The sequence below is a fragment of the Fomitiporia mediterranea genome (assembly GCF_000271605.1).
Source record: "Fomitiporia mediterranea MF3/22 unplaced genomic scaffold FOMMEscaffold_6, whole genome shotgun sequence".
Lineage (NCBI taxonomy): Eukaryota > Fungi > Basidiomycota > Agaricomycetes > Hymenochaetales > Hymenochaetaceae > Fomitiporia > Fomitiporia mediterranea.
In genome coordinates this window covers 2,932,417-2,959,375 of record NW_006760391.1, presented here as the reverse complement: position 1 = coordinate 2,959,375, position 26,959 = coordinate 2,932,417, and the positions used below count along the sequence as shown (strand labels likewise).

Below are 26,959 nucleotides of genomic sequence, written 5' to 3'. Positions count from 1 at the left end.
TTGAGTAATGCGGGCCACAGTGTTGCCTAATTTGCAAGACGCTTGGGTACTGGGCAAGGCGGAGGTACGGTATCTTGCGCTTGAAGTATGAGAGCTGTCCCGAATTACAGTATTCCACTGCCCTGTTAGATTAGTTGTACTCATTGAAGGGTTTCTTGACAGGATACACGGTTTAGAGTAGTTGATGCTAATGCAATCACACTGGTATTTTCTATTTCTACAAGTCAAAGAGATTTGACTGGTACTTCTCGGCTGCAAATGTACCCGTCGAGGACTGTCGTAAGAAGTGATGTTATTTACACGATCAGCATAAGAAGCATAAGTATTTTTAGTTTCTAGAATTATAAAATGTACACAATGAATAAGTTTAGATGCATTCCCTTGATACCATCATCCACAGAAACCTCCAGCAGAATGGAGCTGAATTAAGCATCGCGTACAAATATGTCTAAGTCCTGACCTGAGGCAAGTCTCACAAAATAGTAGTAAGACGGAATTAAAGGAGGAGGAGGGAAAAGAAGTTGGATGGGCATTGAAGCGGAGTCTGAAAGGTAAGCGCGACTGCTACACGTGATAAGCTGGTTTTAGCCACAAGCGCTCGAGGGTGATCTTGATTCTTCTTTACATGCATTCCGTGGCATCTCACTGATTCTCAGTCGTAAATCCTCCTCTGTCTCCTTCACCTTTCTTGAAAAGCGAATGGGTGTCCCCCAGCCATTTGTTGTTATAGATGTGACACCAACCAAGGAACCCAAAGGCAAAGAACGAGCTCGTGAAGGGGACATTTTAGACGAAGACTTCGCGACGCAGGGCTTTGAGCCGCACGAAAGTGATTCAGAGCAATTATATGACGTCGTTGAAATTAAGGGAGAGAAAAGGGGAATGTACTTGGTACAGTGGGCCGGGGTGGATGAGAATGGGAAACCGTGGGATGACAGTTGGGTACCGCGTCAAGATGTTACAGATGATTTGGTCGAAGCGTGGAAGAGGAAGAAAGCTGAGATGAAGGTGCAGAAAGTGCGTGGGACACCTGGAAGGAGAGGAAGGAAAAGGCGGGGATGTGAGTATTATTCCTGTGGTACTCTTGAACATGTTCAATTCGATTAAATGTGCAATTTCGTCGAATTTCCACTTTATTGCTTTCGTAGCGTCGATGAGTGCATCAAAAAGTAGGACAGATTCCAAAAGATCCTCAACCACGACTTCAAATGTAACTCCAAGACGTTTCAATCGGAAGTCATCTGTTACCACAATAGGCCGTGCTGAAGTCGATTCCCCATTAACTGTACGTTCAACGCCGACGAAAAAACGCAAGCAGGATGTATTATTGGATGACAGCGATGATAAGCATACCTCTGCGAGCAGAAAACGACGTAAAACTGTCCCGGAGGTCGAATTACAGCGGTTTCCCGGGAGAAGGCCTAACCAGAGACCGTCTGATTCTGCAGAGGAAGTGGACAGCGACCAAGAGGAACCTGATCTTGAGGATAACGCAAAAGCCCCATCAAGACACAAACAAGGTGCTCCTCGGGCAACATCTGAAGTGAAGTTAAATTCAAAGCCAAGGAAGGTCGTTACTCACCGAGAGGAAGGAGAAGAAGAGAGGGAAGCTATCGCAGGACCGTCAAGGGATCCGGTACAAAGGCAAGAGACACGCATATCATCACCTGGCATGAAGGGGAAATCTAGAAGTTCGGTTCCAGCGGAACGTTCTCCCGAGGACCGAATTTCAGACAGGCGCCCAACGCCTCCAAGGCGCACACTGACAAAAAGCGCATCCGCACGTTCTGAGAGTCGTTCCACAATCATTCCTTCAGCCCGCAAGGAAGAAGCTCCAAACCGCCAAGAATCTCCTGGAGTTCGCATAAGCTCAGCGGACAAACGTGCAGCGATGCCAGAGGCATCTCGTCCAAAGAGTAGGAAGCAGAAGTCATTGGCAGCATCTGACCTTTCGTCGGGCTCCGTTACCGCTGAAGAAAGGACGAATGGCCAGCATGGCTCGTCGCGTTCGCAATCAATAGAGGCCGACCACAGTGTAATTGTGATGCCATCGAAGATGCGACAACGGTCGACATCGTCCTTGAAGGGGAAGGAGAAACAGAAAATTCATGATAACAATTCGCAACGCAGCCGCTCCATCTCTGTCTCCTTGCAACACTCTCCAAAATTTCCGGCTGCCGTTCTTCCGGAGAGTCTAGATATATCAGCAAAACGGCCAAATGGTGCGAATGATGGGGGTATAGTTTATAACTACAACCCAGATGACCACCCTTTGTTGGATGACATCGACTACGAATCGTATTTACCGTGGAAAATAGAGCGTCGTGCAGATGCCGCTGATGATTCCAAACGGACTACCAATGGTGACACCGCACACAGCCGAGGACCAGAACCTAACACTGGTTCTAAAGTTGCCGATCAAAACAATTCACAGGCGGAGAAGGATATAGTCATACCAGCAACGCAGTCGCAGTTTGAGTCACTATCACGTTCCGACGCTTTGAATGGTACCGAGGACAGTGCACAATTTGCTTCAGTGATAGCTACATATGGGTCTCCTACTGATGTTGGGCGCGGTATTAACGATGCTGTACTTGAGTCGATAGTATCGATACCCCTGGACTCCCCTATTGTTGCCGATGAACCCCCCGGCACAGCCGATCAGTCTGTAACAGACCCAGAACCGAGTGCACCTTCAAGTATGCGGATGAAGGTACACGGAAAGATACCTGCTATGAGTCCGTCCCAATTCAGACCGTATCTTCCGGAGCCACGTAAACCGTTGTCAGCACTGCCACCGCCTCATATACAAGGTATGCAGAACACCAGCACCCAAGGCGAGGATATCCAGCCAGCCAGCTCACTCGAGAGTCCTATCAAGTGCTTCGATACTGAAGAAACAGGAACAAGAGAGCAGGATCTCGGGGTTGATGTTGGTAAAAACAGGCATGCGGAGGAGGATGAGGACGACGATATTGATGACAAAATGCCTCTCAGCATCGAATATCAGCGCCGTGGTCTCCGACTTGCAGAGAAACGACGCGAAAGCATTCGGAATGAGGTTCGCGAGCCTGTATCACGCGTTCAATTAGACGATCTCCTTAGCTCAAGATCAGTGTCAAGGACAGAATCTCACGATACGGACGCTAGCAATTCACGTCCTTCAGACGGAGAACTCTCCGAGACACTTTCTGAGGTTGCAGAGAAATCCACTTCCAAAGCTTGGGAAGAAAAGAAAGAGGACGAGGACGATGAGGCTCGGGTCCGCCAGTTTGAAGAAGATTACGTTGACTTTGAAGGCAATGCTGGAGCCGCCTCTCTTGATGCTGGCACACCACGACAAACACTAGATAATGCACAAAGTACGAAGGGTGATTTAACCGGAGGTGATGCTACCATTGAGCCTGAGGCGGATGCATACGAAGAAGTGAATGTTGAATCGTCGCCGGACGGAATTCATGAAGACGATCCATTCGTGTCTCGAGCAAACGCAATCGAAAGAGGCGCTACCGCATCTACCACGTCTTCGCAACAGGTGATTACTTTCTAATGGAGGTTTTGTCCTAACTTATATCGTATATCGCGTTTAGGATGATATGGATCTTCCAAATTCACCTGCTCAACCTCGATTCAAAATACTGGGCTCTCCAAGCGTTCGTGTTATATTCAACTTCAATTTACGTTATTAACTTGGGAATTACTCTATAGAAATTTGAGCTCCCTGTCCAAACTTCATCTCGGCAGTTCAATGAAGCCATGGCCCTTCTTCACGCTAAATCGGAAGAAATCGAAGCCTTAAAACGTCAACTCGAAGAAAGCGAGGAGAAACGCCTAAGTCAAGATGACACATTGGCTGAACTCCGAGCAGAAAACTTGGTCCTCAAGAAAACTGAAGAGAAGCAGGCCGACTCATTAGGAGGAGCTTCTTCAGAAGAGCTTGAGCAGTATAAAGAAAAATGCGAGAGCTTAGCGAAAGATCGAGATGCCTTGGACGCGGAGATAAAGCTACTCAAGATGGGTCGAGACGATGCGGTGAAGCAAGGTGAGATTTTCCGAGAGTTATACGGTCAGGCATCAGCTTTCGCGGACGAAACGAAGCGAGAGAATCAGGAGCTAAGTGAGCGAACCAAGCGTGCTGAAGGCCAAGCCACTATCGGAGTTGAGCTCGTCCGTAGACAATACGCTGCTCAAGAACAGAAATTGAAAGCTGAGCTTGAACAACAACAAACCCTCGTGCACATTTTATCAGCGAAGGATAAACGTACGGATGACGAAGTCCGGCGTCGCGCTGCTTTGGAACCGGAGCTGCGTGCTGAGATTAGTAAGCTACGGGAGGAGATAGGTGATCTGGAGGCTACACAAGCAAAACTCGTCCGCGCTCGGAATGATCTTCTCGTGGAGAAACAAGAACTCGCTGACGAACTCGACGAAACACGTGGAAAATATAGCAAGATAGTTGATGATATGCGCTGGTTACAAATCCGTATTTCGCGACTTACTGCACGGGAGAAGGCCTTCAAGAAAGTTTTCCTCACAACGTCAGAGTCTATGCAGGCCAATGACCTGGACCGCGGCGAAGAGAAAGTTTATATCTGCAAGTGGATGAATCATGAGAGCAACAGTAGATGCAATTCATTATTCGCAAATGTCCAGGTGCGTCTCATTTCTTCCAAGTTTCGCAATTAGTTGATTGGATTTTAACTATTTTTTGTTTTGTACTTAAGGATCTGAGGGACCATCTCTTTGTTGATCATCAACTATGAGGTAAAGAACACCCATAATACCTCTTGCATGTCACTATTTGCCATACCCCATTCAGTAATGTTTAATCATTACCAACTTGTTTCGACTATCTCTGGCACATTTCACTTGCTATGAAAAAATCACTGTAAAGTAGGTGTAGAAAGTTTACTATTTGCAGAAATCACTGGACACCTCTGTACCCCTGGCCCATCTAATGATCACATTCAGATGGTTCCGATAAGCGCTGCCGCTGCATTGCAGTTTATACGTTGAAAGAGGAACTAAACTACTGCCTTTCCTCTTATGCATCGACATAACCACCTCTTCCCCTTCTTCTGTTCCGACCACGCCCTCGTCCGCGTAGCTGGTTTCGTCCTCTGTTCCTGTCTTCACTATTTGAGTGACCAGTGTCAAGCTCCGCTTTGTGCTCAGAACTGGCCAGTGGCTCCTCATAACCGGACTTGGCCACGGAAGCCGGTTCTGACAAGTCAAAACGGTCACGTAAAGGCAGTTTATCTCCAGGAGGAGAGCTACCATCCGTCATGCTCAAACGTTGGAGCAACGAATTCGAACGAAGTTGCCCAGGGCGATCATATCTGCCGTCCTTATAGCCTGATTCTGTTTGAGTCGCCTCCAGCCTGCTCGTCTCAACGCGCTGTCGGGAATTACTCGATTGCAGAAGGGGACTGTTTGGGCCCCGTAAATTCCGTGGTCCCTTATTGTACCTATCCCCTTCGTTTGCACGTCGAGCGACCTCTGGTGGTGCGGGTGCGTTTACTATGTTTGGCAGATGGGATGGAAGCGTATGTCCAATCCGCCTATCCTCTGACGGGCTATCTCGACCACCAGCTTTATCTCCATGTGAATCATCCGGATACTGGATAGGAGAGTGCAGTTCTGGGACTTGTCGCCGAGTGCTGCTGTCGGGCGGTGGGATATGTCTGTTGTACGTGCTGATTGAGGATGGGCTTGCACTAGGGTCCGTAGCATCTTTCATTAAGCTGTCCCGAGACCGATGGGCACGGGCATCGCCTGACAGATTCGTAACCAGACCCATCGAGACCCCGCTGGGAGAAGGTGGACTGCGAGTACGAGCCTCGCTCTTCGCTGCAGCATCTTCCCGCGTAATCCAGACGCGTGGCTCACTCACGAGAGACCCGTCGTCGTGCGGCTTGCTGAATCGAGACTGCCAGGCAGACAAATCAGAAAATGCCTTCAGCACATTTTTCTCTAAATAACTTACAGCTCGAGACCCAGATCGATGAAAGTCCCCATTCTCAATAGGACGTTGCTTGACTTGTGGCTGGTATCCTGGCTCATCCAATCCACGCGCGGTGTCACGTTCAGAGATGCGGTTCTATGTCGACATATTAGCTAGTTCTTAGGATAAAAAACGACAACCAACTCTGGACATATTCTCTGTCCTGTCATTCAACGACATTTGACGTTCCACGTCGCCATGCAGGCTGGTGTAGCGTACTCCTGGAGAAGCCGCAACACGGCTATCTTGAATCTGAAGGACGCGAACTGAGCAAGAGCTAGAGATGGAGAAAAATTATTTCCATACAGGTTGAGTTCCTTCTGGACGATGTGAATCAGTTTTTGTGTCTCGTTGGCTCCCGACAGACGCAGAATCCGCAACAGTACTGCCCGTCGTCGTCGTCATCGGAGGAGGAACTGGAACAGGATTAGCACGTGCACGTTTTGCTGCCATGGCTTTTTCTCGATTTAATCTTATGTATCGAGGAGCGTTCGGGATATCTATCCGTTCACTTGGCATCCAGTCCTATGAAGAATATGTTTATGGATGCGTCAAGATAAAGCTGTCTCGAACGCACATTCGGGAGAAGTGGAGCTTTAGGCTGAGCAGATATGTTCGCTTGACGATTATCTGAGGCGATTGTCTTCTTGCTGGGGTCAGAAGCAGCGACTCGCGGTTCCCTTACGTTTTCATCGACATGGCCAGGAATTGCTCGCCGAGTATCCTCTTCTGCACCGAATCGTGTTCCGCGATGCTCCTGCGAACATGGAGAACCTCGACCTGTACATACAGAATAAATAGACGCTTCATTTTTAACGAAGGGAGCACGCACCATCAATGCCAGGAGTTTCCAGGTTTCTTACATCATGAACCTGCATATCTCTAGACGGTCCAAATCCAATTGGTGAGGGTGGAAGACCTTTCGTTTTCACGTTTCTGGCGTCCTTTACGGAGAAATCGGAAATTTCTCGGCTTTCTCTCGAGTGTAGCGAACGTCCCGTATACATTGAACCAGCTCCGGGTGGAGGCCCAACCCTGACACGAGGACCGTCAATGTCCATTGGCTCTAAAGTTAGTGACCTAGAATTGCTTTCTGCTATTTGGTCCGCTGCACGCCTGCTGGCTTCAAATCCGCGGCTATCCCTTCTGAGCTGTCTACCTGCGTCTTGATCTCTCGATGAAACGGTAGGTGCCCGTTGCCACCCGTTGTCACGCTCAAAGCGTTCTGTGTCAGGTCGGTATGCATCAGCTGGCCGGATAAATGTATTTGCAGTCTTGTTCCCCGGGTTAGGGCCAAGCATTTCGTTAGGCAATTCGCCTTGTCGCATTCTTCTTGAGGCCCAACCATCATCTCTCGACATTTCATGCGACAAGGCTCCAGACGGACGTTTCCCATCTACGATAAAAAGAATGGCAGATGATATCAAATCCTATGAGATTTGCAAGAACGGTGTGGAGAAGGTGAGAAGGTGTACCATTGATGTTTGCGCGACGGTCCGATCGGGTGTCTCTGCCAGTCGCATACGCTCCCGAAGAGATGGCTGCATCTCGTGTCTCTACTGGCGAAGGCGACCGGCGGCGACGAGCCAATGCCGAGTCAGTACTATGATCATCTAACCTTCTCCTCTTAACATCTATGCCCATGTCATTCCTCAATCTGGAATCCTGTTCTCGGGGCCTGCGAATAGGAAGATCAACATCAATGGCAAGCCCAGCATCCCGATGTCCTGATGAAGACTCCCATTGCGAACGATGCACGTAATCATCGGGTTGGAAATCCGTCCTTGACGGTCTGTTACCTGGCAAGCGTGCATTCGACTGGTGCTCAGTGAACGGTTCACCATAGTTGCGGTTCGCATCATTTCCACCGCGAAAAGATGTCGAAGCCTGTAGATGGGGAGGCGGGGAGCGAGATCTGTTCCCTGTGGAAGGACAGACAAATGAATGAGAACCCGATGGAGCGAATGGATGGCGAAGGAAGATGAGAAAAAATTGCAAAGCTAGCGCGGACATGAATAGCATGTCTAGCCTGTAAAAGCCTGTAAAAGGCATATGGCGCACATGGTCAAACGGCAAAGCAAGAGCAAGCTATAGTATGCTTCAAGTTTGCAACTCCTTGACTCCTCACACGACACTCAAGAGACTGAACCATAACATGTGTTTGCGCAGTCCGTGAAGAGGGAATATGCGATGCTGAAACGTACTTCTTTGGGTAGATGATAATGCGTCATCCCTCGGATGGGACAGAGGTTCTTTGAATTGACCAGAGGGAAGCGATGGACCTCGCGTGGGATCATCAGCAAAACGCTGTTGCCCGGACCTGAAATCTTGCGCAGGCACTACATCACGTCTAGCTCCGCGCCCGTATCCTCTATCGGATGTAGATCCACGCATCCGATCAGCTTGTTCATCCCTTGAGTCATTGCGAGAAATAGAGGGCCTCTCAGGTACGTCGGGGGATGGCTTCCGTCGCATTCTTGCCTCGTTGATACCAGGTCTCTGGTCATAACGGGCAGTATCCCTATCCGCACGTGCTTGAGAATACAAACCGTCTTTGGGTATATCTTTGGGCATATCGTCGCGAATTGCATTTTGACTACGATCAGGTGAAGGTGACTGTCCTCGTCGGTCTCGCAGGCGATAACGATATGATGACACGTCTGGGGTGTCAGCGGGACGATAATGACGATCTTCACGAGAGAGCTCACGTCCCGGACTTGGAGGCCGCGATCTATCTGCTTGCTTGAACTCACGCGTCTCCCTAAACCTATCTGAACGTGAGTCGCCAGAATCTCTGGTCTTCGCTAGATTGTCGCCCGTGTAAGAATCCCCTGTGGTCATTTGCGGTGCCTTACCATTCAGTGTTGGCCGATCCCACTGAGAAACAAGAGTCCGAGTATTGTAATAATAAAGTTCTCCTCCGGACGAGTGGCGTGTCTCCCAGTCAGGGGGAAGCGCTTCAGAGGAGATTGCCTGTCTTGAGCCATTCACAGCGACTCTCCTACCACTATCCCCTTCCTGATTTCGTCTTGAATCAGACATGGAACTCGCACCTACAAAGCTTGAACTACGCGATACGGGTCCAGGCGCACCGACAGAAGGCTTGGGTGGCAGCGCGTGCATGAGCGGCGCCCTCACTGACCCAGAACTAGACTGAGATTCAGACTGTTCTGGAGGAAGTTTTCGTTCATTTTGTGAGTCATGTAAGGGCGTATCAGCTGGAGGAGACCCGGGCGTTGCAGGCGCATCCTTAGGGTCGCGCTGTGGGCTGTTTTTCGTTGCCTCCACCGACGGTGGCTGAACGTTAGGATGTGGAGTTCCATCCTCCCCATCGCCCTGTTGCGTGCGTGAATGAAATGCAGCTAGTTCCTGTAAATCATCTTCCTCTCCTCCAATAGACACGACGTCGTCTCTGTCATTTGCATCTGGTGAGTGTCGCAGGCCACCACGCAACAGAAGAGACATGTCGTCGTCACACAAAAGCCGACACAGACAGGCTAAAATACACACCGTAGTGCTCGTCGTCTTCTCCTCCCCAGTCAAGTGCTTCATGTTCATCCGCCATGATTTTTTCGGAGGCGTTGTGGAAGGTGGAAATGTGGAGGTAATGTGTAAGAGCCAAGTTGGGCGTCTTTTGGCATTTATGTCTGTCATTGCATAATTCGCACATTACATAATACGTATCACTGATAAAGAAACAAGACTGGGCCTGACGTCGAACATTTTGCAGTCCATCACTATGGTCTGTGCACTGAAGCAATGCTTAATGTTGTTTCCCTTGTAACCACTTATCAACAAGTTTTACTTTACTTGACATTACGCAATGCTCTGTCTCCACGGAACAGAATGCTTAATGACAGGCCTCATTGTATTTACATTTAGCTTTAAAATCGATTATAAGGACCTTAAGTTCATGTTCGCCACAATCCGCTTACCAGACGCAACTTGGCAGTAGATTCAACTACACTTCCTTGCACCTTTGCTGCTATCTAGGAAGGCAAAACAATACTCTGGGTAATGATTCAAATTCTACAATCAATTAAAATCGCTACAGACAGAGATAAGAAAGATCCGAGAAGATTGAAATAGATATTTTCAAGAGCAGCAGGAAGAAAAAGAAAAAGATTCGACAGGGGGGTATGGGGATGGAGATAGATAGACGAGAAAACAAGTCAACGATAATAAGACCCTACGATATGAGCACAAATAACAATTGCGGACAAAATACTTGAGGGAGTTAGTTGATAAAAAGAACATGCGATGCAAGCGCAATCAAATACAAAGCAAAAGAGACGAGACGACAGGAGACCGACCAACTAGCCGGGTTATCCAAGCGGAAGCCCAATCACCCCTCACGACCGTGCCGCCCAAAGTTCAAACTTCCAAGACGCGAGAACCGACCTTTAATCGATCCAATACTACTCCCCAAATTCGACGCCATCGCAGAAGCAGCGCCACTCGCTATCGTACTCGCACCCCCAATCGTCGTTCCAACATTCACAAGCGAGCCCTGCGGCGAACCAACAGAAATAGTATCACCGCCTAGCCCACCCGCGCCCACGTTGTACCCTCCGCCAGCGTCTGAACTCATATTCGTCCCTGGACCCGGACCAACTGCCACTCCATTAAACCCATGCCGCGCGAGATGCGCCAGGTTCCGTTGGAGCGGAGTTTGCTTCGCGTGCGGTACAGACGGCCCAGCAATATTACCAGTAGAACCACCATGAGCACCGTCCATTCCACCTTGCGCACGAACGGAATGTGGAGACACAGGTGGAGGTGTGACGACTGAACGTCCCACCTGAAGTGGCGGCAAGTAGAAGTTCTTGGAACGAGCCGTTGCACCAGTCGCATGGGAAGACTCAGACCGATTACGCTCTTGCAGCTGAGTCAACGAACCCGAATCCTGTGGAGGGAACCGTGCAGAAGGCGAGATGGATGGCGCAATAGGCGAAGCGTCCATCGAAAGGCGACCAATCTCCTCTGAGAAATTTTTGTGGAAGAAACGCTCAAGCGTCTCGTGGAAGGGAATCATCTCCGGCGGACATAACGCTCCGTGAAGCCTTAGGCAGCCATCAATAATCCGGACCTAGACATGACGATCAGCATTACTGGACTGGAAGAATGATATCAAGTGTGATAGCAATAGAAAATGTACCTGATCGTCGATCGCCTCTCGTAATCTATGCACTAATTCCGCACGGTCTGGATTTTGTGCAATGTACTCAGGCGACAAGAAGGCTTCGCGATAGAGAGCAATTCCTCCATTGGCAGGCGCATCGACCGCATTATTAAGCGTCATGGATAGCGCATTCGTAGATACGGGCTGCCCAGTCTTTGCCAAAGCTGAATATTTGACCTTCAGTATGTTCAGATCTTTTGTCTTCTGCTCAACATCCGTCAGTGCACTCTCGACTGGCGAGATCTCGACCGTATGGATGTCAATGACTTCGGATCGTTTGAGCACCGTTGGGAAAGTCTCCTCCGTTGTAAAGTACGTCTTCAGTATCCAAGTCTCTTCCTCTCCGTTCGCACCGATCTTGGTGATCGGACGTTGACAGCTGAAGATATTAATCGCACTGTGGGGTAAAACCAAAGTGAGTTAACAAATGTTGAATAATATCCTTTCCTCGCACCTGTGCTCATAATACATCCGGACTGCAGTCGGCACATCCGGATTATTAAATATAGGCAACGACTTATCCGGCTCCGGCGTAACAGCAGTACACTGAATATACTGATCAGTGCCGAAACGTATATCAACCGGTGGATCTCCCATCGTCCGCAATAACTGAGATCCAGGATGCTTATTCAACATTCGATCACAGAACGCGCCGAATTTCTCCCATTCATATCCCCGGTACTATAAGGCAATAAAGGCAATTAATATTCCATTCAAGGCAGGTTTTAATTAAAAAATCATTGCTCTTACAATGAACTGCTTGTTCCTAATTGCCACCGGGAATGTACCGTAGAACGCAACACGGAAGTAATCGGGGTAGTAGCGCTGTTCTGTCACTATGTGCTCAAGTAGTGATGCCTTATGCCGGAGAATCTCAGCCAGTCGCGAACTATCAAGAGTTTAGACAAAATCAAATAGGCACGAAGGAGAAACCTACTAATTGTACGTGACCTCGGAATGCTGGATAGCGAGTTCGTCGCAAATCAGAGCAGCATTCTCCCAAGCCTTGCCCTTGCCTAGACACGCGTTAAAAAATGGTCTTACCGAAGATTCGAAAGCTGTCACTACATACCCAGGTAGTCCAGGATCAAGAGGCACAGCGTCTCTTTACGATGGAACTGTGACTGTCGAGGAAGGCCTAGGTCCTCCATAGGTTCGACGAATGAATTAAGGTCCCATTCATGCAGGTCCGAATGTAACTTGAGGGTCAAAGCCGCTTCAACATAATTTTGACTTTGCAGGTGCATCTGCGAAATTAAAAAAAAAATACCATGAGACCCGGTCTATTGACAGTGCATTCTAGCTCACTCACATTAACGAGTTGGTGCACATATTTAATATAGATTTCATCTCGACCTATCCGGCGGATAAAGTTCATTAAGCGCAGCTGTTAAAAATAGATCAGCTAAATTTATTCTGGACTGGAATTGAAAATGTGATCATTACCGTTGCAATGACCCTATCATCCGCAAACTCCTCTCCTTCCGGCAACGCGCGAACATTGAGAAGAAGCTCCAAGAACAAATCCACAGAATCCAAAAAATTCGACACCCGTTGCCGTAACTGCTCATCCACAAATGAACTCTCAAAAAGATGTCGAAGCTGCCCAATGAAAAACGTCCGCGAAATATCGTCCGCTTTACTATCAGACATAAACAACGTATCCAACTTGTTCACAAGCTCATTCTCGATATCGTCGAAATTTTGAGAGATGTGGTACTCGGAAACGATCATGCTGTAGAGAATCTGGACGGCATTGTTTCGCAGCCGATCGTGGTGACTCAGGCACAGATTGACGACGTGCCCGACCAGTGTGTTCATCGCAACCTGATATCCCTGATAATGGAATGGGACCTCTGAACTGAATATTGAGGACCGCGTCGGACTTACCCCGTATCTCGTTACAGCACCAGCCTCAGCCGATACTTGTTCGGGCCATCCCAGGGCCTCCCACAGTCGTAAGAGAATAGTGGCCCCTTCTCCACGAATATCCCCAGCTAATCGCCATACCGCCCGTCGTTTCTGTGCAGGCAATATAGTGAGACAAAAGATAAGGGCCTAGAAAGCTTAGCTTTACCTGCGGACTGAACTCTTCAATGACAAGTTGCTCAGATGACAACAACTTCAAAAGCGTGTACAAAGCTTCCCTCCACAACGTTTTATTGAACAGGTATTCATCCTCCTGCTCCGGTATGAAATCCCGTTCGAGCAGCTTCGCGACCGGATCAGCCATCTTGATAAGCACTTTATGCGCCAGAATATTGACATTCAACCAACTACTCGGGAACGCCTCGTTATCCAATATCGAGCATCCCACCTTAAAGAACCCAGAAATGAGACTAGCAAAGTTCTCTTTCCCTTCAATCTCTAAGCTCGCTTCAAGGAAATTCGTGATGTCCTTCTTCGGCGAAGAGAGGACAAGTACCAAGAAAACAATCGCAATCTCGGCGAGGGTGCAGTTGAATACTGCGCCTTGAATTGATTGGCTGGATGCAGCAGCGGACGACGCCTCTCGATCCGTGCTCGGCGCATGTGCAAATAGTGAGAATGGATAGGACTCGGGGAAGCTGACAGGCACAGGTGCAGCTAATGCTTGACCGGAGCGAGTTCGTTCCAACGCCCGGATGGATTCTTGGCTTTGGAATTCTCTGTATGAGTCAAGTAGTCTACAAAACAATGATATTGATTAGATATGGGCTATTATTTCTCAAAGGCAAAGACAGTCATTAACTCACCTAGGCATAAGCGACAATAGATATTCAACATTATCCTGCTCCTGTCTCAACAAATTACGATCTGAGGCAGTAGCTGGATTAACGAGGTTCTGCTGCAGTTTATCCAACATAACCGCTATAACAGTAACGCAAATGCGTATACTTTCCAACCAGCTAACCCTCGCATTATCCTTAGCATTTTCCGTATCACCAGGGCTCGTCTGCGTATACTCATCGAACCTCCCAAAGTGTGGCTTGATCCAAATCACAACAGCTTCGACAAGAAGCGAACGAGAGGCAGGAATGTCAAACAAAAAGCCTTTCACGACCTGAAGATACGTAATCAGCTTCCAGATCACAACCTTTCCCTTAGTGCTAGCGACGGAGTTCGCGAAACTCGTGACAATTGAAACAAGCTCGACAGTAGGGAAAACTTTAGCCAGCTCGGGTAAGATAGATGTAAAATGCTGCAACGCAATCGTTTGCGTCCCAATTATCGACGCGGGGGTCGTAGTCGACATCATGCGATTGATTTCCGCAAGGTGTGTTTGCAGCTCGCGCTTGAAAGTGGCCTCCAAGTGCTCCGCAGTCGCCCCACCAGCAATCCCAAGCTCCTTCGACTTCTGCAGCTCACGCGAGCGCACAATGAACTTGATGAGATAATGCCAGACCTTAAGCGCCGCACGAAGTGGCATAGCGTTTTCTGCTGCAGTAGGGTTCGATAGAAGACGATTCAACGACTGGATCATGTGAGACGAGGCAGACGAGCAATTGAAGTGCTGCTCGATATACACATCCAGAACCGGCTGGAAGTTGCTGAAACGACGATCTTGTACAATGCCGAGAACAGTGACCAGTGCATTGAAGACCAGGCCATCCATCTCCCCGGCAATATTACTTGGTGAGATAAGGATGGCAAACAGCGAGTCGAAAATATCCCGTAGGAACTTCACGATCTCCACTTCGCCAACGAAGGTGAACTTCGACAGGATGGTCGACAGCATTTCCCGGTCATGAAGCTGATCCCAATTGAGCAGGCTCAGCAATACCTGATTCTGCGTGAATTTCGTGGAACAGAGTGAAGACCGGATGACCAGGTTGTCGCGAATAGGAGGGCATGTCCTCATCATCTCAGCATCAACTGCCAGACTCTCCATCCTCTGCCCTCCTGACGTCCAAGGCAACCTTGCGAGATACGTCTCCGCAGGAATCTGATTGACCGTCGAACTGCGATACAATATCAACGCATGGCTTCCATCCTCCAAAAAGGCGCGCGAATCAGGCAGTAGAGGGAGAAAAGCAAATGCAAAGGGCCTCTCAAGCTCGTTAACACCACGCGTCCCTGGGCGTTCTCTCGAACTACGATTCCGGAACGTGAAATATAGATGCCAGTTTGGTGGTCCATTCAACGGCAACTGCAGCTTCATGAGTTCCCCGAACGTAGGCACATTGTTCCGTACAAAGACCATAGAATGGAATTGCGTAACAGGTGGTTCACCGCTACCTGGAGATATGCCTCGGTCCACCACGTTCCCTAGATTGTCCCTTAGTTCGACTGTCACTTGTACATTATTGCTTGAAGTGGATATCGAGCCCCGCGTGAAATTCGTGACGCTAAGTCGGGCGCTACTACTTGAAGAGAAGAATTCTCCACTCCACAGCTTGATGTACATTTCATTGCGAACGTCTCCGGGAAACACGACGTCAGGAAACCCGAGACGTGCAGTCAAAGGAATATTGATGAGTAACGAGGGATTCTCGCGGACAATCGTCTTTGCGTCTCCATGAAAGACCTTAATCGATACAGCCAGCATTTCCGCCCTGATATGCATGCGCGTTAGTAAAGTCCGTAGAAGGTCGAATAAAATAAGAAATAACAATTTACCTTGGTGACTTTTCATATTCTTTATTATTACCTGCAATGATATCCTGGTGAAGCATCGAATACACCGCCTCATTCGTCGGAACAAAAATCGGCATCGTATGCTCCCTAGTTGGACCACTACCCTCAGCAGCATGTTCTTTAGCAAACTCCCTCAACTGAGACAGCTCCAGAACTGCACAACCAAATGGCCGTCTGAATTGACCGGAATATCCCGATTCAGATACCGTACCAGCGCGTGTTACATTGGTCGATGAATTGTTACCGTTCAATGTGGCGGAAGGTTCCCACCGCCCGGCTGTTGCACCTTCCCCAGAGCCGCGAGACGCACTCTCGACCGGGATCCCAGAGTTGAATGTGTTTGTTATCTTCAAGGCACCATTGCGGATAATTTTACAGACGAGGTAAATCGGCTCTTGGATGTCCGCTTGCACGAGGTCCGTAAACAAAGTCCTGATACGTGCAGACGGATCCCGAGCGAGGACACCATTGTGATTCAACACAGCGCAAAATTCTTCTGTTACAAAGCGCATATCGTTCTTGTTGTACAATGAGAAATACAGCTCGGCCGTCTCTCCCGGAGAGCATGGCGACGCAACGAAAGCGCGCAAATCGAGGAAGACATGATAAAACTTAGCAGATACTGGCTTTGTTGGCTGAGGTGGCGCAAGTGAACCGAGGACGCGCGAGTTTCCCCTAGGACGACCGACATCGGGAAAGACAGAACTTGCAGGTGTAGGCAAGGGTCCAGTGGGTGGCACGACCGACGTGTACTCCGCCGCGGCGCCCAACGCAGGTGCCTTGACGTCTATGTATGCTAACGCCACTTGCATGGCATACATCCGCACAGCACTGACCCAGCTTCGCGGGTCAATTTCGCCTTCAACGTCAACGGTGACAAGGCCACCCCAAGTTGGATGCCTCACAATGATGTCGAGTCCTTGAACAACGTTTCCGCTAACAAGTCTTCCCACACAATCTCGCCGCAAACTCACAGTCTCCTCTGCACTCAACGTCTGAGCAAGCAATTGCCGGCGCCCCAAGTGCAACGCCTCAATATGTTCTCGCACCGTATAAAACAGCGCATAGTCCCGCCTTGCGAGGTAGAGAAACATTAAGTTATGCCATTCTCGTAGAGCAGAAGCGATTTCGTCTATAATCGGTTGTTCTTGCCCAGACAGAGTATCGTCCCCAGATTTGAGCGATGGACGTGGAGGAAGCGGCTTGAAGGGCTGTGACTCTGATGGTGATACTGAACGGAGGCTAGGTGGGTAGACAGGCAAACCCGCCCGCGACGAGTTGGCCTGGTCCGGTGGAGGTCCTAACCGAAATTGACTGCGATTAGGCGCTTGTTCTGACTCTTCATCTTCCTCTTTCAACGGTTCCATCTCTCGAGTCTTGTCTCTATTCCCATTAACCTGGGATGCCACATCCGCGAGGCGCCCCTCTGCGTCCGAGAGTTCGTCTCGAACATGGATGTGGGAGGCGGGGAAGATACCAATGAACACTTGCTGGGGTTCCGCCACCTTCAAAGTCTTCGAAGACGACGGATCCGAAGCAGCAGACCAGTTTATCGGTGGTCGCCGTGTTGTACACACAACATATCTATAGTACACGTATTTAATTTAGATACGTTCGAAATGAAACAAGCATGTGCGAAATGAACTACTAACCCGCGATACCAAACACCTTCGCACTCCTTGCCCTTGGGTGTGTACTTCTCAAACGCGTATATCTCATCACCAACCTCTAACGAGACGATATCCCTGTGAGGAAAGTCGCCTTCTGAACCTTCAGTAACCGTGGAGAGGCGAGCAGTGCGACCAGAAACCCTTGTGTCGCGTTGTCCTGGGGAAAGCGGGTGGATAGCATAGCCGTATACGATGAGGGAGAGGGGTTCCCAGACGCCTCTGCGCTGGCTGGCCGAGGACGGCAGCATGGGGGGAGGAATTGCCACGGGAGGGAGAGAGGAAGCGGATGAGGAGGAGACGAGTGCTAGTGCAGTAGCTTTTCAAGATCTTTCCGACAGACGGAAACGTGACCCTTATCCACGCGTCCGTCGATCCAACCTACTACCACCGAACACTGTTTACACTACACAACTCTTGACTCTATCTGAGCGACGACGACGAGGGCGGCGGCGGCGAATACAGAGCGAGAACCAGAGGAAGCGAAGGTTCACGTCGAGTGCCGTAATTGCAAATATTTGCATACGGAAATTATTGTTATAGAATTACATCGCTCTCCTGTGTTCTTCGCATCCTCCGTGTCGGCGCTCACAGAAACCATCAATCCACTTCACTTCTGTCGTTCTCTCGACAATCGACCTCCTTCTCTTCTATCCCATCAATTACACAATCACACTCACACTTTGTGCTACAAGCCATTATTACTGAGCTCGCGTCTCTATTGAGTTACAAATAGCTATCGTATGGCTCCCTCACGAGGCCCTCAAGCAATACCACGTACACTACACATAACACTCAATAATCACAAAGGCGCAGTCCACGTCGCACGTTACGCAAAGGGTACCTCAAAGTACGTCCTCACAGGCGGCCAAGACCGCAGCGTCCGTCTCTGGAACCCCGCAACCGGTCTCGAAATCAAAACCTACGCGGGCCATGGCTACGAAGTCCTCTCCATCACCGTGTACGTCCGCACCGTCAATTTATCTTTATCTTCAAATCATGTATCATTGTACTTCTTTACATTACTGACTGGCGATTGAAGGGCCCACGACAACGTCAAGTTCGCCTCATCGGGCGGCGACAGATCTGTATTCCTTTGGGATGTGGCGACCGCAAACACAATCCGCCGTTTCGCAGGACATATGGGGAAGATAAATGCGGTCGAGTTCAATGAGGATGCATCCGTACTCGCAAGCGGTAAGTAGTGGCGAATTCTTTCGCCTCAATTTCTTTTAGTTTCTCGGCAGCTATCTAATTCCACCATCCCAAACCAAAAGGATCGTTCGACGGGACCGTACGTCTCTGGGATCTCCGGTACGCGCTAATGACTCTAGTGGCTTGATAAATAATTGAAACGATATACTTAGATCGCAGTCCCGACAAGCAATTCAAACTCTCTCCGAAGCGCGCGATGCAATCCAAACTCTCTCCGTCGGCAACACATACATCACATCCGGCTCCGTAGACGGGCACATACGCACATACGACCTTCGTAAAGGCGAACTACGATCCGATTATCTTGGCCAACCAGTAACTTCCGTACAACCAATGCAAGACTCCACAGCAATCCTCGTCACAACCCTCGACTCACACATCCGGCTCCTTGATATGCAAACTGGAAAAATGCTGAACGACTTTACGGGACACACGAACGAGTCGTTCAGATGTCGAGCGTGTTTCGGACATGCAGAAGCAAGTGTAATTTGTGGAGATGAAAATGGGCAGGTGTGGGCTTGGGATTTATTAGATGCAAGTCTTCTTGTTTCTGCTTCTTCCATGTTAAGTGCTGAATTCCGAGTTTGAAATAGGCGAAACCATTGGCACCTAATCCTCCACCCAAAGTACATGAGAAAGTGATAACCTGGGTCGAGCACCATCCAATTGACGTCGGAGAGATGGTCACTGCGAGTGCAGACGGCACCGTGAAGGTCTGGAAGCAGTAGTGAGATTTGTAGTAGATACTTTTAATGATGAAGCTTGCGGGAAAAAAAAATATCATTTTGGCGAGACAAAACAAAGTTTCGGACAGTATTATTAGGAATTACAGAAGAAGAAAAATAGTAAAACTGCATCGACGGGACTCTATCGTTTGACCTGATTCGCAGCCTCTGTCATAGACAATAATCAAATAATCAATACCCTCGAACAAACCAACAATCATAAATAAAAAGAAACACAGACACGCACCGCGTCTTGTCGCATCCTCCAAAAGCTGCGTATCAACATGCTGCGCAGGTAGCTGTACGTATCGCACAACCGAACCCCGAATAAAGCAGTTCTTCACAGCCATCTGAAATGCAAGCCACACCACACAAGTCATTTGAGTCACTTGCACCTGTTTAGGTTTTAGGGATGATTAACGAAGGCGTACCATATGTGGGTGGTTCGCTTCGTCCAGGACTTTGATGTTGTCTAGACGAATATTGAGGAACCTATATCCAACACAAACGCATATTACACTTCGTAAACTGAATCGTTAGAAAAGTGGTTGTAAAGCACACACTGGTCGACCGATTTGAGAACACCAGTTATCGAAAGATCATTCTTTAGCTCAACAGTGACCGTTTGGTCAGTTAGTGTTTTGAATAGCGAGAAGATCAGCTACATAAAGGAGAATAACAGAATAAAGTAAAAGTGAGCACAGTAGAATTAGATATTAGCAGAAAGTTGAAACTCACCATGTTGTTTTCCTATCGTACTGTGGATGGAAGATGAACGAGTGAAAGAGATCAAAGATGACCATTGACCATTAACTTTTGGACATCACTTCGCTAATGATCGGCGCGTCTTGTTTAGGGTTGAGATTCACGTGTAGATAGAATTGGTAATTCATTGTAACAAGTAATTAACCATACTACCCAAATAATTGTTTTTGCGACAACTACAAAATCAATTCATAGGACCCAGAATTCAAATACGCAGGGGAAATGCTACAGTTTATTCGGATACACAGGCAGGGTCGAATACAGGGGTTGATGATTAATTAAGCGTACAAGGGTTTTTTCTCGATACAATTGCGACAAGAACAAAAGACAGGAGGAACGCAGGATAGACGGACGAGCAGCCAGACTACAGCAAGTACTTCATAAAGCCCGAAAAAGACAAAATAAAAAAAGAACATAGGTCATGCAAAACACGTCGTGTATGTACTCCAAAATGCTCCAATGCCAGGGATAGTCTATGCATGAATATCCTCGAGGGAAGGATGATGAATTGAACCTCCAGAAAGCTGCGTGTATAAAAATTCGTGAGGGACATTATGGGAATCCGTTACGCCGGTGCCGTATGTTGCTACGATCGTGTCATGATTACCATTGGATGAGATGCCCGAAAAGGAATAGAGATCATTTTGCAAACTGGGACGCCGATCCGCAAAAACATCGTCTGTGAGATTAGAACCAAACCGCATGAGGTGAGCTGGCATATGCATGTCTGCACCGCCATGTGCGTTTTCGGAACCGTCAAAAGTGACTCCAGTTCCATGGGGATTGAGCGACATGGCACCGAAATGCACGTTGGATGCGAAGGGGTTAGAGAACGCGTTTACCTGCAATTGCTCGGGAGTGTGATCTCCCTGGTGGCTCCCTACATCTTGGAATCCGTCATCTGCGCGAGTGGACGTAGACGCAATTGAAGCTAGAGAGTCGCGACGCTGCCATTGGTCGCCATTGGGGAAGCTCAAGTCCGGTGCTTGTGAATAATAGAATTGGTCCATCGACACTGGAGTAGGATCAGGATCGGGAATCAAGACAGATGTCTCGGAGTGCATTGGCTGGGGCGAATCAACAACGAGATGAAGAGCAGGCTGTGAGGGCCCCGTTTGCGGAGCCTTTGAAGTTGTTGGCTCTCCTTTAAACGCCTGTGATGCCGATGAGGAAGACCTCGTTCGGCTTTGCCCGGTAACGCGGTCGGAGGGGGGTGAAGCAGGAAGCGACGGAGTCCCAAGCGGCGGTGACGAATCGTGAAAGGTTTCTGGAATGACCGACTGCAAATAGGAAAATTTGTTAGAGAAAGCTGATTCGATACGAGTTCAGCAACACACATATTTCGAAATAATTTTTTCCAATGCAGGTGATAGTAAAGTCCACGCGAACACCTTCACGTCCTTCTCAATATTCCGGGGCTTGGGAGGGGGAAAGTCCATGATACGAGAAAAGAACATCTCGAATCCAGCCTTACTCTTCGATACAGTCGTCGGCTTGAACCCTTCGAGATTCCGTCGGATACGATTTTTCTCTTCAACAGAGAACGGGCCGCCTAAGAGACGTTCAAGGAGATAGATGACGTCCACAGAAGTGAACCAACAGTCGCGCGTCTCCTGACGATACACGCACGAGATGACGATGTCCAACTCATCGTATTCTTCCTGTGCGATCACTTCACAAGAAAGAAGTAACCTGTGGCCGACCTGTTCGCGGCCGAATCGTATGAGTCGTCGGCCGACAGCCAGTTCGTGACTAGACCTGAATGCGAGTTAGACAATTGAGAATGAGTACGTGGCTAATTCCTAACCAATTCTTGTCCAATGTCCTCGGGTGCTGCGAATTATCACTGACCACCCATTCCAATGCAGCCGGTTGCGTGTCGGCGTCTTCCAGCGCTTCTACAGGAGCATTCGTTGTACGCACAAGTCTAAAAGCCTTGTCGATAGGGGAGCCACCATTAAGAGCCTTCTTCGGACTGTCCAGAGACGCGGGACAATCAGGTCGTAGTCGCGTCTCTCCCTCGACATCATCCTCTCGCTTACGCTTGTTCTGCGGAAGAGATGGCTGAGCTGAAATTTTGTATGTATCTATAGTGGCTGTCGGTTCTATCGTGGCTTGTCTTGGGTTAGAAATTTATGAGAATAAGGTACGCAGGAGGAACTAACTCGGTGTAAAAAATGTGAAGGATCCGAACGTGACCGAGTCAACTACGGCCGTTGCATCGTCCATCGCTTGAATGGTCAAAGGCACATGGATAGAAGTCGGATACCAAACTTCGGAGTGCGATGGGGCGTTCGCATGCAGCCGAAACCGAAGACAGTCGTCATGCATATTCTCGCCTTCCTTGTGCAATATGGTTGGTGAGCGGCGCGTTACAGTCGTCCTCACTGGCAAGCGTCCAACAACGAGACGAAGTTTCATGCTATTGAAAGGTGCAGCTTTCCCAAATGGATTCTTATCGTCTTCGGGATCCGAGTGAACCTCAATATTGACCATAATGAGGCAATTCGCTTCGCCCTCGGATGGCGAATAATCGACAACGGTGATCATGCCACGGTGCGATACAGCGCAAGTAGGACGATACCGAGGAATTTGAGAGGGGGGTGACGGGGGAGATGTCCTGACTTGTGGGATGCACGAGCGCCGATCAGAAGGCGATGACGAGTCCGGCTGACTGATACCATTTGAATGCAGGCTGGAGCAGACCGCCGCTAGGTTACAGCCATACGCGAACCATGGGGAATGGAGCTCGATATGACCGACGGCTTGCGAATTCTCGGTGGGAAGTGGCGAAGGGTGCAGCTCGACGATGTCAGATGTATGCCTTGGAAGAACGGCTGTCATAACAAGTAAACCTGAGATGAGAAACCACCAGGGTTAGAGATCGAAAAAAAAGAGCCTGGTGAGGAGGATGGTGGGAGTGAGGAAGAGAGTGAATTGACAAAGGGTGCTTTAAGTAAGATCGTGTGGGGGCAGAAGTTAGATAGGTACACTGGCGTCAAAAGAAATAGTAGTCAATACTCAAGCTAGGGGAAGAGGTTATGAACAGAACAGTAAAAATTGCGATTTCTTTAACATCTATAACGAGATAGCACAAAATGGAGGAAGGTGGCCTAAATTCGACGTACAAGTGATGCAGCGCAAACCGAAATCTCGGAACAAGACAAAAATCGACGGGGCTTGGGAACTGATCGGCTGTCAGCACCACCGAAGCACATGTTTCGACGTCCGATCCCGTCTGGAGAGGAATATGATACAGATGGGTTGCGCAAAACTGGTGACACTCCAAGATCTCGACCGCACAATCAACCGCTTAACCACAAGAATGGTAAACGACTTCAAAGAGCAGATCCACAACCCGAGATAGAAATTAGCCAACAATATTAGAATGGCGAAAAAGCGCGCAAAAGGTTATCAATAACAAATAAGGCAGTAGACCATGAGCATAAAGGTCAGGGGCCGATGTCAGAGAAAGGGGCGGAGCATAGCGCGTCAAACAGCACAGCCAAGTGGATTACAGCTGCGGCAACCACGGAATCGCGCGCGCGAACGGTATGAGCAAACATCAGATGATTTGGTCCGATTCTACCAATAAATTGTCGACTCCTCCATTCCAGAGGGAGTGACGCCGTTATATGACTTGCCCCTCGAATACATTTTGACCATCGTCGATAGATAAGGGAAACAGATCACAATAATTGCTTGTAGATCACTTTCTTTAAACGACCTCTGCATTCCAACGATACCTGGGAAGGTAGAACGTAACTTAAAAGTTTCTTCTACCAAACGATCGGTCGCATCAGGCGCCGGCTGAGCTCATGGATAGGGTTCGTTCGTCCAAAATTGATTTTTTGCCCGTCAGCTTATCAATATCATGCATGAAGGCATGAGATATGACGAGCTTCCCATTGACCCTTCTCTCCGTCGGCGTTGCTTGCAATGGCTTTCCATACTCGTGCAACAGGAGGCACATGGCCCTCAAAGGGGAGTACACGTTGACAGACTGAACAGTGGGTGATGAAAAGCTCATCATACGACGTCAGCAGATCCTTTGAAAATTGAATAACAAAACATTGAGGCCTCAACTCTAGTATCTCGCAAAGTGATCTACCTACCATAATTTGAGGAAATGACACGTGCGGCTCCTTTTCAACCATGCGCGCGACTTGCTGTGTGAGTTTTTGATACACCGTGAAGTCCGAATGGCCATAGGGACCCTTCTATGCACGTGAGAGTTAATTAAGCGAAAAAATGTGAAGTCGGACGAAAAGCCTAAATGTCCGTACCTTCTCCCGAGGTCCAAGAGCAATTCCACTCTCTACGGAGAGACAGTTTCCCATTTGATTGCGATTGCAATGTCTCAGCTTTACATATATGGTAGTTACGTCGCGAATCACCACCTGAACTATGAGTGGATCCGAGACACGTCGTGAAGCGCCTGACTTTGGCCGCGAAGGCGCCCAGATTCCGAGTCTCGTTCTAGAGCCAGAGCCTCCCGGGCTTGACTTACTCCTATTGAATTCTCGAATATACAGTACGAGATCATCTAGCCTCTCCATTTTCTTATCTTTTGGCTGAAGCGGTGGAAATATACGTGTCGATTCGAGATGGAAACTCGGAAAGGGGGCAGGAGAATCTGCCGCTGCTATGCGCCTGTCATTTTGCGTTAGTTTTCATTAAGGATCGAGTTGTCAACGTCGGGAAAGACATCATACCGCTTTTTCCGCGCCCGCCGGCTGTACAATGAGATATCCAATTTATCTTGGGTCTCACTTTCACGAGCTGACTTAAGTGCACCTTGCGTCATCTCTTTACCTAATACTTCTCTAGTATCATTAAGCATGCGGAACGCAACCTGGGCCTGCAAGCCCATCTCGCGTGCCTGCAAAGTTGCTCCACCCTCCGCGTCGGGATTCAATATTGAGTCTATGGTATCCGAGTCTGAGGGTCCATTTCCACCACCTAGACCAATTCCGTGTAAGCCTCCAAAGGAGATTAACGGAGATTGAGAGTGGAAAATGAGGAGATGCAGTGGCAAGCTGCGAATCTTAGCAAGCCGCGTCTGAAGAGAAGCGAGAGCCTGTATTTGCATTTGAAGCGTAGCAGTCTTGGAGGGCGTAGGAGGTGGCTCTGCCTTGGCTTCGCTTGGTGTCCCAGCTGGAAGTCTTGCTTCTTTATCACCCGTGGCGGAGGATGATGAGGGTACTCCAGGAAGTGTCGGTGGTTGATCGAGTTCCGTCGAAGGGACCGCTGTTGCCGCTGGCACTCCGTCTGTCGCGGTGGCGGATTTATTCAAGGCGGCTTGCGTCGCGTCCATGCCAGATAGATTAGCAGGATGTTCAATAGTACCAGTCTTGCCCAGAAAGTTGAAAATGCAGTCACGTCCAAAGATGCCTCGTTGCCCAACGCGTACGCGACGCGCATCATTGAAATTGAAAGTCCGCGTATACAAAAATGGAAGGAGTACCTTACGATTGCATCTTTGTACTCTTCAGTTCAGAATAACGAAGCAAGGCAGAATATCCCTCTGTTGTTAGATATTATTATACCCTGAGTATTAGTCTATTTATCATATGTTATTAACTAAAACTGTGTAAGGGAGCATCCAGTGCTTTGGATATAAACTACAGTCTCGTACAAGCTCAGACTCTAGAAGCGGGAGCGGTCGAACTACCTAGAGCTAGGAGCACTAGTAGATGTCGTGCTTGACCCTCCAGCAGCGGTAGCTGTTGAGCTACTTGCTGGTGCACTTGTTCCACTAGCAGATGTCGAGTTTCCGGAAGTAGCACCGTTGCAAGTTGTGCCCGAGCTGTGGGTTGAGTCACCGCAGAAAATGACGTTGAGACCCACCTACACAAATCATCAATACATGCAGAGAGAAGAGTGTAAAAATGCACGTACATTATTCTCCTGACAAGCCACTTGCACGCAATTATCGTTGGGCTGGTAAAACGCCGTGTTGCAACCTGACTCGCCACCTAGTGAACCTGTCTTTCAGCCGGTATTCTTAGAAAGGACAAGTGCAGCGAAAACAACTGACAGAAAGCGTCTAGGCTGTCGCATCCATCGATGTATTTAAACCCGAGTGGGTCAGAAAAAGCGAGACTGAGAAAGGAAAGTAATGAAGTTGTTCAAACCAAGAAAGATTAACGAAGGCTTACGGAGGAATCAGTGATATATCACAACCGCTTCCATCCCCATTGCCTGTAACAGGATTCCTAAGCGTGATTTCAACAGTCCCGCACCCGTCACCATTAAGTTTGCAGTTACCGTTATCAAGATACCTATGGATGCATTGAATGCGCATTCGTAAGAAGATCAATACCAGGAGCAGGTGGCTCGTACGCTATGGCTGATGCAAACTCCCCCCCGGAATGTTTGTACTCTTGGCCTGTGGAAAGGACATTCCCACTTTGAACCAATTTAGGCTGAAGCCAGGGGTGAACGAAAGAGGATCGTAAATACGACTTCAGGTACTCACTATGCCATGTCCACAACTTCGGTAGCAGCAGGATGTTAGCGATGCGAAAGCAGAAGGCACTACGTACGAATTGAAAGGACCACATACTTATTTGTGAAAGTAACCCTATGTGATTCGCCCGATCCATTGGTTGTATTTGTTGAGCCCGTGCTATTACTTGTACTAGTAGTATTGGTCGCACCAGTTGTATTCGTTGCACTTGTCGTTTGGCTGACAACCTGGCTGATAAGAATCGAGAAGCCCGCCAACAAAACACGCAGTAACTCCATGTTTGCCCGTCGTCCTGGGAGAGGGGGCAGGGGA

The 26,959-nt window shown here is 48.7% G+C and overlaps 8 protein-coding genes across 8 annotated transcripts; 2 read left to right on the top strand and 6 right to left on the bottom strand.

Annotated features, from left to right (window-relative positions):
- Positions 1–7: 7 nt before the first annotated feature.
- On the top strand, positions 8–5,016 carry FOMMEDRAFT_156633 (uncharacterized protein; the record flags this gene model as incomplete). The annotated part of the gene is made up of 6 exons (XM_007266897.1): positions 8–85; positions 589–1,060; positions 1,149–3,535; positions 3,591–3,653; positions 3,709–4,653; positions 4,972–5,016. 6 exons carry the CDS (start codon positions 8–10, stop codon positions 5,014–5,016), a joined length of 3,990 nt encoding a protein of 1,329 aa, XP_007266959.1.
- Positions 4,891–9,658, bottom strand: FOMMEDRAFT_168263 (uncharacterized protein; the record flags this gene model as incomplete). Its single annotated transcript, XM_007266896.1, has 8 exons — positions 4,891–5,929; positions 5,987–6,100; positions 6,149–6,256; positions 6,311–6,529; positions 6,582–6,784; positions 6,837–7,400; positions 7,480–8,033; positions 8,133–9,658. 8 exons carry the CDS (start codon positions 9,656–9,658, stop codon positions 5,045–5,047), a joined length of 4,173 nt encoding a protein of 1,390 aa, XP_007266958.1. The 3' UTR covers positions 4,891–5,044.
- Positions 9,659–10,131: 473 nt separating this feature from the next.
- On the bottom strand, positions 10,132–17,736 carry FOMMEDRAFT_168262 (cytoplasmic protein). The gene is made up of 13 exons (XM_007266895.1): positions 17,456–17,736; positions 15,786–17,387; positions 13,922–15,721; positions 13,264–13,852; positions 13,077–13,208; positions 12,633–13,022; positions 12,499–12,573; positions 12,259–12,433; positions 12,124–12,202; positions 11,937–12,075; positions 11,641–11,867; positions 11,163–11,583; positions 10,132–11,093 (listed from the first exon to the last, which is right to left on the bottom strand). Exons 1-13 carry the CDS (start codon positions 17,719–17,721, stop codon positions 10,350–10,352), a joined length of 6,639 nt encoding a protein of 2,212 aa, XP_007266957.1. The 5' UTR covers positions 17,722–17,736; the 3' UTR covers positions 10,132–10,349.
- Positions 17,737–18,069: 333 nt separating this feature from the next.
- FOMMEDRAFT_168261 (nuclear mRNA splicing protein) lies at positions 18,070–19,413 on the top strand (the record flags this gene model as incomplete). Its single annotated transcript, XM_007266894.1, has 5 exons — positions 18,070–18,431; positions 18,513–18,667; positions 18,748–18,784; positions 18,838–19,195; positions 19,279–19,413. Exons 1-5 carry the CDS (start codon positions 18,214–18,216, stop codon positions 19,411–19,413), a joined length of 903 nt encoding a protein of 300 aa, XP_007266956.1. The 5' UTR covers positions 18,070–18,213.
- Positions 19,414–19,552: 139 nt separating this feature from the next.
- On the bottom strand, positions 19,553–20,151 carry FOMMEDRAFT_134329 (U6 snRNA-associated Sm-like protein LSm2; the record flags this gene model as incomplete). The annotated part of the gene is made up of 5 exons (XM_007266893.1): positions 19,553–19,578; positions 19,658–19,760; positions 19,842–19,902; positions 19,974–20,071; positions 20,149–20,151. The coding sequence occupies 5 exons, from the start codon at positions 20,149–20,151 to the stop codon at positions 19,553–19,555; spliced, it is 291 nt and encodes a 96-aa protein (XP_007266955.1).
- Positions 20,152–21,500: 1,349 nt separating this feature from the next.
- FOMMEDRAFT_84218 (uncharacterized protein) lies at positions 21,501–21,923 on the bottom strand (the record flags this gene model as incomplete). The annotated part of the gene is made up of 1 exon (XM_007266892.1): positions 21,501–21,923. A coding segment is annotated over one exon (423 nt), but the record flags the coding sequence as incomplete, so codon positions are not given.
- A 2,133-nt stretch (positions 21,924–24,056) lies between these two features.
- On the bottom strand, positions 24,057–24,221 carry FOMMEDRAFT_46280 (uncharacterized protein; the record flags this gene model as incomplete). The annotated part of the gene is made up of 1 exon (XM_007266891.1): positions 24,057–24,221. A coding segment is annotated over one exon (165 nt), but the record flags the coding sequence as incomplete, so codon positions are not given.
- A 1,816-nt stretch (positions 24,222–26,037) lies between these two features.
- On the bottom strand, positions 26,038–26,482 carry FOMMEDRAFT_86065 (uncharacterized protein; the record flags this gene model as incomplete). Its single annotated transcript, XM_007266890.1, has 3 exons — positions 26,038–26,153; positions 26,216–26,280; positions 26,337–26,482. The coding sequence occupies 3 exons, from the start codon at positions 26,480–26,482 to the stop codon at positions 26,038–26,040; spliced, it is 327 nt and encodes a 108-aa protein (XP_007266952.1).
- Positions 26,483–26,959: the final 477 nt, after the last annotated feature.